The sequence below is a fragment of the Tyto alba genome, unplaced genomic scaffold (assembly GCF_018691265.1).
Source record: "Tyto alba isolate M040663 unplaced genomic scaffold, T.alba_DEE_v4.0 Super-Scaffold_13, whole genome shotgun sequence".
NCBI classification, from domain to species: domain Eukaryota; kingdom Metazoa; phylum Chordata; class Aves; order Strigiformes; family Tytonidae; genus Tyto; species Tyto alba.
In genome coordinates this window covers 4,754,638-4,766,155 of record NW_024881275.1, presented here as the reverse complement: position 1 = coordinate 4,766,155, position 11,518 = coordinate 4,754,638, and the positions used below count along the sequence as shown (strand labels likewise).

General features: G+C 35.0%; 1 protein-coding gene across 4 annotated transcripts in view; it reads right to left on the bottom strand.

The window, feature by feature from the left end:
• Nucleotides 1-1,005: 1,005 nt before the first annotated feature.
• LOC122152883 (transmembrane protein 161B) overlaps nt 1,006-11,518 on the bottom strand; it is a 45,768-nt gene continuing 35,255 nt past the window's right edge. For all 4 annotated transcript variants that reach the window (XM_042787758.1, XM_042787759.1, XM_042787761.1 and 1 more), the window contains 4 exons: nt 8,619-8,732; nt 7,359-7,533; nt 5,053-5,149; nt 1,006-4,196 (listed from right to left, as the gene is read on the bottom strand). In XM_042787758.1, coding sequence (XP_042643692.1) covers nt 3,919-4,196; nt 5,053-5,149; nt 7,359-7,533; nt 8,619-8,732 — 664 coding nt within the window. In that variant the 3' untranslated portion in view covers nt 1,006-3,918. The remainder of the gene's footprint in view (nt 4,197-5,052; nt 5,150-7,358; nt 7,534-8,618; nt 8,733-11,518) is intronic.

The following is an 11,518-nucleotide window of genomic DNA, read 5'->3' as shown; positions in this document are numbered from 1 at the left end:
TGTTCCTCTGAGGTTGGTTGAAATTACCGTACTAACCATTTTATACACTGAGGTTATGATGCCTAATTGCTGTGTTCGTGTATCTCAGTGGCATTTTTGATCGTAGGTGACTTTGACTTTACAAACCAGGTAAGCACACATATCTATTCACATGTCCTCCAGTACTTGTGACTCAAAGAAGGTGAAGAACTGCCATATAAATGAATTTTCTAAAGTTTGTCCTTCTGTACAAGGATGTTCTCTTTTACTGATACTACCTGTTTTCCCCTGTTACTTCATCTGTTGATTCTTATGCAAGAAAAGTCTGTGAGAGGAAAAACTATGCAGTTAAAAATACCTCAAAACCTGGCAAATCCTATAGCTTGAAAAGGTATCAAAAGAGGACAAGTGCTGCCTGAGAACACTGTCTACAAAGTGGAAGAACAGGCTTGTTACAGTCCATTCTTATTTTCCTAATCAACTTCTCTAAGCTCAGAAATAGCCCAAGTGTTATGTTTGGACTTCCCTGAACTGATGGAAGACTTTGATTTTTCACTATCTTAATACTTTGTCTAAAGAGACTCCCACAACAAAAGTGCAGTGTTTAAACAATCATTAACAAATTTGTTCATATTTCAGCTGGAATTCAAAGTCATTTAAACTATTTAAAGGAATTAATCCTTCACAAATATATTAATTTAAACAAAAAAAAGAATCAAAATACAATCCTGAACTAATTTAGCCCAGTCAGTCCTGTGTACAGAATGTAGGGAAAAAGTTGTGGATAGGAAAAAGAAGTCAAGCTAGCAGGTGATATTACTGGAGTGAGAAAGGGAGATCTGAACTGAGGAAGAAAGAAAGAAATGCTGATTCTTTGTCAAAGGCACCTTTCCTTCTAAAATCTCTCACAAATTAAGTATGCACTGGGAAAAAAGCAAGACAAAATGTTTAAGAATCCTGAATAAAACCTACTACCCTTTCAGTCATGTTTTACCTGCTTTTCCATTTCTGTAAGATGCTTTTCCTCCCCACACCCCCCAAGAGGGGGGGGGGTCGCCATGAAAAAAAAAAAAAAAAAAAAAAAAAGAAAAGCATTTGTCAGATGCTGTTTTAAAGTAACTTACTAAAGAAGTGAGCAGATACTCCTTTGAAGCTTACATAATATACATGGAATTCAGGACTACCAGGGTTGCTATTTTATTTTAAAAGTCACTTTTGAGCATATCACGTAGTCGTAGGAAGCACTGTTCAGAACCATAGCAATATGCTCCCTCTAGTTTCACTGTCACCTCACACTTCAAAGACATTTATTGATACAGTTTAGTTTCTAATAAGCCTCCTAGTCTCATCTAAGGATTAAATGGATCCAAAGAAAGACCATCTCCCACACGGATCAGACTGCTGACCAGAAGGTCAACCATTCAGTTCTGTGGAACAATGAAACAGCAATGGCTAGAAGCGTTGATCTTAATGTTAGCAACATCCAGGTGCCTATTTTTCACTGTGATCAGTGTGACGTCTGAAGAATAAGACAGCATGAGCTCTTACAAAAGCTCTGTGAAGCTCAGCTACACACACAATCAATTACCTTTGCTGAACGCATTATTATGTAACTACAGTTCAGTTTTATTTTTGAACTTTCAGAATAAATACCTATGCCAACGTAAACTGTTACTTAACATTATTTTGAAGTCTTCTCCAGTATCCAAAGTTTATTCCTACCTTTCTGATTGCAACAGTAGGTTATATCCCCTATATAGTGAGTTTCTTCAGGAAAGTTCGCTATCAAACTGCACTATATTGTTTTCCAGAATAAAACATTAACATTGGATACCTAACTATAATTTAAAAGCTGGCCTTATTTATACTACTAGTAACATTACATCTCAAACTAATAAAAAGTGGCTCCAGTACTGCTGGACCTGTCATATTTTGTCATTCTATTCATCTGAAAGACATTTCCTAGGAATGTTTTGAGATTTGAATCTATGAAGTCAAATATTTTTCTTCAGGCCAATTTGCACAGTTAAGCCTTTGTCCCTGTTAGTTATGAAAAGTTGTTTTGAAAAAACAAAGCTTGCAGCACCAGTAGCACTGAAATACTACACTGCAATGAAACCAGCAGAATCATGCAAGGTGTTCAGACATCCTAAACTCATGCAGTAGGTACTAGCTGGTGTACACAAATCTTTCCCCATTATCACTAAATGCAATTTAATAAACTAATAAATAACTTAAAAGGCATTCAACGTAGTAAGACAATTTATCACCAGCTTAACTCTTGATTTTCTGCATTCATTGACAGTTTGTTTTCCCATATGGTAGGTTTGCTACATATTAAATATTTAGTTAAGCTTTTCCATTTATAAATGCTAATTATATGCCAAAGCTGTACACAAATTCAAGAGAAAAAGAACAGTAACATAAAAACAGCTAGTATTAGTTTAAAAAACCCACTGACCTCTGCAAACTGTAATACTAACCTTTTAAAAAAGCTATTACATATAAATTCCCATTCCTGTTTTGCAGTTACACAAAACATCTGAAAAATTGTCATTCTACTTTGTTTTGCAATGGTTTTATACTTGGAATCTATCCCTCCAGGTAAGCAAAACTTGTAAAGTGAATGCTTTGCTCCTCCTTACTACAGGTGTTTTATTATATTGAAAATCTATTTCTGAAGCTAGGAGATATTAGTTGTTACTACATAGCCAAGTTAACACAGACTAGAGTGGCAAAAGATGATGATTTTACGGAGCAGAAATTTCAAGATTAACAGTTTAAGTAGATCTTTTCTTCCAAAAGAGCAAAAGTTCTTTAGTATAGCTACGTACCTTTGAAGAGGCACCAAAAACAAATAGCCCTTTCAACTGAACTTTCAAAAAAAATTTAATTTTCATTTCAAAAGGGATCTTGAAGTTACTAGATACACATACATCCCTCTCCCACGGCCCTGTAAGATACATTCAGTAATTTAAAATAAAGATTCCATATTTTATAACTTCATATATATTATATATCTAATATATAATATATATTTATATGTACATTACACAGATACATACACTCTCAGTCAGCAGGATTTAAATGTTTTGTTTTGAAATGATTGGTTTGATTGGTGTCACTAATCTTCTATTATTTTGTGAATTCAACTGAATTTATCTATTACCTAAAACCAGGAAATTTAAAAGATCCAAATGGAATCTGTGGATCAGTATTAGCACCAATACAAATGGCCATTACTTCAAAATGACTGCAGGGACTGAAATAATATATTTTTTATAACTCTCCTCTTACTGTACAAGCATTCCTGCAAAATATTTAGGCAGCAATACCTGTCAGGTCCATACATCTATTCCTGTTAAATTTAAATGGTATACAACTTTCTTGACTGTAATATACAGTAACTCTTTTGTCCTGTTGGATTATTTCATTTTTCATGGAGAAAAGTGATCTATAGCTATCCAACAGAATTTTTTTTTACATCCCCTCTCTCCTTCTATGGCTCAGATTCAAGATTTAATCGATAGGCAGCCACCATCACTATAACCAGTACCCTTCTAACACAGTTCAGTCACTGACTGTTGATGCTTAAAACACAAAGTTTTGAGGTCGGCTTGCTGTTTATGAAAACGAAGATACTCAAAGGTCGTATCATTTCAGCATGCTCTCCACCACCTGCCACACAATAACATCAGTCAGTCCTGATACTATAATTCAATTAGTTACCTACCATCTGCGTAACAAAAATAACAAACCCAGTTGTGATTTTAAACATTATAAGAATATTCACCCTGAGAACACAGAGGAAGTGTTTAAAAAAAATTCTGATATGTTTTCTCTTCCTATATAGTTTTCTTCTTTTCTCTTCATCTCCTCCTGGGTACCTGGGTTTGTGTCTAGCATTTGATCTCACACTTGTGTTGTCAGTTGACCTGTTCACGCCACAGTCAGGTACTGGTGATAGAAAAGCCCAAAAAGGCTTGTAGAAAAGAGGCAAGCAGCAATCCACCAGGTGAGGAAAGACAGGAGACCTCGGAACAGCAGAGGAGTGAAAATATTCTTCAGGCTTCCCAAAGCCATTGTTATTTGTACTACAGTTACTTTCATCTTTCCATCAGCAGGTGGAGACTCAGAATAAACTGAACTGGGAAGCAGACTGTTTTCTACTGGAGTGTCAGAATTCAATTCTGGGTAGATGACCCAAGAATAATTACCTGTTAAAAAGAAACGAGTAACAGATTTTTGTAGAATTCAAATTCTGTTATTTCTATCACTTTATAGATCATCTTATATATTTTTACACACACACACACCAAAACAAGAAAAAGAATATTTTTTTTCTAAATTAGTCAATACTAACTTCATCATCTGCATGGCTTCCTGATCATACTAGGAAGCTATTAGGGTAGCATTCATCTAATTTTTTGACATCCTAACATCTATATGTGATACAGTTGTTGTGGGACCCCTGTCAGTACTGGGTACGATTCATCTCACCAGATGCAGATGTCTACTCCAGAACTGGATGAATCACAGCCTAATAAAGCCTATCTCTTTCGGCTGACATTTTGCAAAAAGAATACCACGACTGCACGGCAGGCTGTAAAAAACATCCCTCACAAGAAAGAAAAAAAATAAACAACCCAGAAGGACATCAGATGTCCCAATAATGAAATGAACCCCTTGTCTCACAATTTCAATTCAAAAATCCTCCTGAAGATTGAAAAGCTGAAAAAAAATCCTTTAACATAAGGTTAAATCAACAATGCTTTATACAGCTCACTTTTAAAGTACTTTTTGAAAGACAAGTATTTCAACAAAAGGAAACAGCTTAATTGGTTGTATTACACAATTTCTCACAAATAAACCAAACAAATTAGCATATAATTGAAAGATGTCAAAAGCAGCAACAGGACTGCTTCAAAGCCACCCATCAGTATGTTTTAAATTGCCAGCAAATATAACTTCTGTATTGCAAGTACCCATGCATTCCAATTCTCTTTAGTGAGGTAAATATATAAAATCCCTGTGTAGAACAGAACACGTTTTTGCTGATCCAATTTTGCATACCTAGTGTTTTCAAGAGCAGAGTTGTGTGAAGGAGCATTACCAATGGTGCAACGTACTGCAATGCAATTACACAAAGATAATAGAACACACGAGCCACCTGGGAAAAGAGAAGAGAGTAATTCATGAGTTCTGGCTGATCAAAGCAAACCTCTATGAACACGTCTAGGAAAACCAAGCAATTTATTAAAAAACAGCATTTATGCATTAAAGCTGTTTTAAAAGTTTTCTAGCACATCTTGGCATGTGACATACAGTCTTTAAAAGACCTAACAAAGAAATTCCTATAATGAACTCTAGTTTCAGGACATTTACAAATCTGAGATGAAGTGCTGAAAGGAAATAATTAAAAACATCACTTCTGTTAAAACAAACAGAATCAATTTTGCTTCTGCAAACTGCATGTCATCATCCAAAGATTCTCATTTCAATACACCAGAATCAAAGCTAAATATATGTTTAATTTTTAAAGTCCTCAGTGATTTACAAACTAAATCCCATTTCAAAAATGAAGTAGTAGTCACAGACCAAAGCCTCAAAAAATAAAGCAAAGTTTGGTTAATACTGCAGTCCCTTTTCAAAGGCAAGATATAAGATTTCCAGCTGTGAGACACCAACATTTAAAAAACAGTGACAAGATGATTTTTTCATTAGTAGTTGATCAATAGCAGCATTTAAATGGTCTTTATTTCAAGTATACATTATGGTTCATTGAAATCCACTCAGATGTATCCCTTCCACTGCTCCCAATCTGTTCCATCTTTCTCAAGATTGTTACATTACCTATTTTATATAAGCTATTGACCTAAAAGACTAGACCAAATAAAGAAGCAAAAAAGTCATAAAATCAGTAGAAAGCAAGCAATGAAATAAAGCTAACTGGATTTTAGAAAAGAACGGAATACAGGGTGGGAAAAGAGATGAAGGCAGACATGACATTTTTGGAAATACCTCTAAAACCTCGAAGGGCTTCGTGATGAGCAAGCATCAAAAAACTAAGATGAGAAGAAAAATTACTAATACACTGACAGAAGAAAAAGCATGAGACAAAAAATATTTTAAGATAATTGATGGAATACGATAAAGACAGCAAATCAAAAAGTAATGATCACTGTAGGATGACAGATAGGAAGGACTTTACTGGCAGAAGTTCCAGAAAAAGATTAAGCAAAAGTTGCTAGTAAAACAAGACAGGACTTCCATTTAGGGGCTATGGCCTTCTCAAAGAGAAGATACAGAGATACTGGATAAACAGATTTAGGAAACACCACACAGAGAAGACATTATTGTTTTACAGATAGGGTGAAAGCTCCCAGAGCTAAAATTATGCATTCACAGCAATAAGCACAGTTCTGTCTTAACCAGTTGCTGCTACCTGTATTTCCTAACATTTTTTCTGAAGCAGATTGCTAGCCACTTTGCTTTTAAATAACTACTGCATAGTCTACTTACTACCCTCAGTTCCTCAGTGAAGCCAAGGACAAGATTATACGTAATAGTGACAATCCCAAGAGAGGAATCTTTGTTTTATGGCATACTTCAATATTCTTCCTGCAATACACCCCAACTCAGCAGGATCATCAGGCAGCACTATCATGCAACACTAAAAATGTAAGTTTATGTTGCAGGCAACATACAACACCATTTCACAACAAGCTTATGAATTTCTACCTCCTCAATTTGTTGATGGTATGCTTTATTATGTCTCTTAAAAAAAAAAAAAAAAAACCCAACAAAAAAATCAAAGAAATGTTTCCTTTGCCACAGTAACAGGATGGGCAGACAGTTCTGTAACTAGGTTCATGCATTTCAGAGTGGTCTGACAGAACTAGACATGTCTCATTTCATTCTAAAACATAACCACCTTATCTCAAATTTTGCCTCAATTTAAAAAAAAAATCATAGTTGGGATTAGGTAACAGTGTTTTGCCCTACTATCTAAACTAAACTTTCTTTTTCCATGTTGTAGCTACAGATTAGGACTCACCCTGTGCACTCTTCAAGATCTATTCATGCTGCACAGGAACACATCATATTTGTACATATTTGTAAAGAACAGTTCATGAAGGGATCTTTTATAACAACTTCTGAATAACTTTAAGTCATCTGCATAATATGGATGATACATCTCTGCATAGTTTGGTTTGCAGAATTTCTCTGTAATTATGCTATTTTTATAGGAGATAAAGTTTAGAAAGGGTCATTCAGATTTCAGCTCTGGTGCCACAGAAGACATAACAAACGGGAAAAAAACCCATTTGTACAGACAGGGCACTCTAAATATGTAACCTCAGAGACACCATACTTACCATTTTCTGTAAATCAACCACGCTTATTCTGCCAGCTTCCTTTTTCATCTGATCCACACTTTTCTGGGCTAAATTCAGATAGGCCTGTAAATGATGACGCATCATAGCCAACCGTAAAGCACACAACAGGATTATAATCCACAACCTCACAGTATCAAATGTATCTTCTGACATTCTGTGGATAAAAAAAAAGGATAATGCTGTTTTCCAAAGGTCACCTATCGCTACAGTTAATTGTTTGTATCACTGGTAAAGAAACCTTGAAGCATGTTGTCAAAAATACTTAATGACCTATCTACAGTTATGAAATTCATATGCAAGTTATATTCACTTTTGCCCTTCGCTTCTCTCTACTGCTACTTCTTAGTAGCCCTACTGCAGCATTAGATACAAATTAGTATCCATTTGTCTGTAAACAAGAATGGCTCTTAAATGTTTCAATTCTGAGTAATGAAGATAGGACACTGACTCAGATAATTACAGGCTTCAAGACACAGTTGTAGATAGCAAATGTGTCCTTCAGTTGCCTTAGATACCCTGTTACAGCACAACCCTCATTTTAAGATAAACTGACAAACAAAATGGAAGCACAAAATATGTGTATTTGCAATGCGTTATGTAATAGTTCAGTGGTCACAGAATTACCTTAGAAGTATATCTTAAGTGTCAGCCAATCATACCTGTTTCAAGTCTATTTGAGTACTACTATTTTGAATTACCTAGACTAATACTGACAAGCACAACCACTGGTGCTACTTACATAGTATTTATTTCAAATACCATTCTTCCTGAAAATTCGTTCCCTTTTTATGTTTTAAATATTTTGGCTATCAATTCCATATGCACTTCACCTACACACAGATCTAAAACAAATTGCTTAGGTCAGTTCTCATGCCAATGTATCTTCACTGTCTTCAGCAAAACCACTTCTTTCCTACACCAAAAATATAGAAAGTTCCAGAAGGTGCCAGTGAGGTGGTATTCCACCCCTAGCAAGAACAACCCATCACTGCCAAGGAGATGCTGGAAGATAGCAGCTTTATGGGCACCACCACCTTAATGTTCAACACTCTGCAACTCATTCTTGTTCTTCTGAAATAACAGAAGCTCTTGAAAGCTCAGCTGCAACTTCCACAATACCTTTGACAGCAGATGCTATGAAATTTTAAGTCTTTCACATTTCTATAACTTTCACAGTGCACAATTTAGACCTGTTTTTTTAATTAATACCCCAGAAATAATTTTTAAAGGGAGTCTTACAAAGGGATGCTCTCTTTGCCCAAAGGTGGGTTCATAATGTAGTCCTTAGTGATTGGTTTTACCCACAGCAGAACCATAAATAAAGGTGCCAGGAAGTTTATATGTAGCAATGTTCTGAAAGAGAAAAGGGGGGAGGGGGGGAAGTTATTAAATACAAACAATTACTACTGTTGAAATGGGGGATACAGATTCAAAAGGAGAAATCCAAATTTTAAAATAGTTGTGAGAAACGTAACTAAGAAAATTGCTTCCCTATTTTATAGCTGTGACTTACTTTTCAACAAAAGAGTAATATTATACACTGTGAAGTCACACGGTTTGCAGCTTTTAAAAAGTGCTCTTAGACTACCTAAAAACTTGATTTATTCCAAATAATCTAACCAAAGGAGCTACCCGCATTATGTCACACTATTGTAAAAGACAGTTGAAAATTTCTGTATGATGGCATTAACACCAAACTGCACTAGCTATTACAGTTTTAGTCTAGAGAGTCAGAATCACACATAACTGTGGAAAATATCCTGCTATATTACTATTTTTTTGCTTTATCAAAAATGTCCTCAGATTAATTTCCATTATTTATACTGACCAGGGGAAACAGTTCTCAGAGTTCAGATTTCCCAGTTCAATTAAGATTTCTACTTAGGAACCCTGACTAAATGAAACCTGATGCTTACATTCAAGATACTTGGACAAAAAAAAAAAAAATAAAAAAGCCAGCACAGCTATTCCATTTTAGAAGCATTGCACAAAAGTGCACAGTTAATGTAAAAGTAGTACTCTCTCATAATCTTTGAGTACAAAACAGACACCAGAATTTAAAAAGAAGAGATAGCTTTCTGGAATTTTTCCTGAAACTAATATCCTTCATTTCTGAACCCCCTATCCCAGTCATTTTTCATTACTCATGAAACAAAAATGGTTGAAGAGTTCTGTGTTGTGGACCTGGTGGTTTTGATAGTGCAATGATTCCTCTCTAACTGTATCAGCTTGTCCATACTTCCACCTCCAACCAGAATGCTTCTACATTATAGAAAAAATGAGGTAATCAAAAGTTATTCTAAATAACTCAAGACCTTACTGTTTTCAAACTACCAAGCTTCCTGAAACCATTAAAGTGTTTGCATGTTTCAGAAGATGTCATCACACACATTTAAATCATTGGTTTCAGATGAAGAAATAAGCACTGCTAGTTATTCTGTGTTGCTAGGGAATATGACAGCATCAAAGAATAGTCCAAAACATTTCAGTGCCTTGTGAAAGCATTTTACCTGAGCTTCTACTTATTTAAGACATCCTACTGAGTTAATGGACTGGAATGTGCCAAAGGGTGGCAAGAATCCCTTTCTGTTTATTCGAGCACAGGGAGAAAGGCTGAAAGACTCTTGAAAATGAGGGAATGTGTACAAAAATGGTACAAATTGATTAAGACGACTTCAAAATACATGCAGAGAAGGATATTGCTGCTAAAGAAAAAAATTAGAGCAGCTATCAAAACTGAAAAGGACACCAGATTATTTTTACTCTGTTTACCCCCAAAAAAACTTACTCCTTACGTACATAAAAGAACCACATTAATAATTTTGAACGTATTAGTGAAGTAGTAGTTAATCATTAATTTTTTTTATTTTTTTATTTTTTTTTTGGTCAGTATTCCCTGTAAATTAAGTCTCCCATTCTGTAATGGAATGTGGGGTGTTTTCGGTTTTTTGGGGGTCTTTTTTGTTGTTGTTGTCGGTGAGCTTGGGTGCTGGTGAGTGTTTTAGGCATCTTTGGAGATTTAGAGGGTTTGGTTTTTGTTTGTTTCAAAAGTACAGCATGTATTTGATTGCCGAGAAAGGCACTGTTTTCCTGCACCTAAATTAGAGAGCTCTGTATTAGTGACACGTCATCTTCATTTACTACTCACCGTTAATCACTGTCAAACAACTGCAAGTAGTCAATAAATGATCTACTAATTCATAAAAACACATCATTAAAGGCAAATACTGATCTCTTCAGGCCAAACAGAACATATCATTTGACAATGATTCTACATTTATAATTTCATTAGCTAATTACATTGGTATCTGACCAAGTTTTAATTCATTTAACAAAATTTTTATATTGTTCCAGTTGAATAGTCAAAGTATTGGTGGACTTTTGAAAATAATTTGCTTGGTGTTGCACAAAGTTATCTTCAACAACCAATTCCAATATCCTCTAAACATTAGAGAAGATTTATTTTTCAGAAACCCATTCTAGTGGATATTAATTACCCTTCTGGTTCTTGTTTAATGGACTTCTTTTTCAGACATTTTATATTTCTACCTAGGATCTCATGTCCACAGATCAAGGAAGATGCTGGAAAATTACAGGATATTTACAGAAAAGGCAGAAGAAATTTTAAAATATGAAGAACTACAAAAATGAAAAACTAAGCAGTTTATTTAGCTGAAAAGAACAAATTAGGAAGTGACTCAGTCACAGCCTACACATAGACAGAAACTTAAGAGCAGATACAACAAGCCAACAGCTTGCAGCTGTACCTAGATGCCTTCAACTACAATAAGTGCAAGTATAACACAGAGTAGTACTTGGTTATAAATTTACCAAGAGTGAAGGACCCACTTTAAACACAGATTAATTTTTAAAATGGGCATTTCTGAGGGAAAACAAAACAAAACAAAACAAAAATGCAGTTCAAACATAAATAATTTTCATATCAGAAAATGTAACGGTTCTCTTAAGAAAGCGACCAGACTAAATGATCACAATGGCCTCTGCTGCAGAATCTGTCATTAATGTCTTAAACATCAAAGGTCTAGATCTATGACAGACATTTGGAGTTTATCCCTCAACCACAGAACACTGAAACGAAATAGTTAAACCAGAGAAAGCAATTTACTACTAAACTCAAG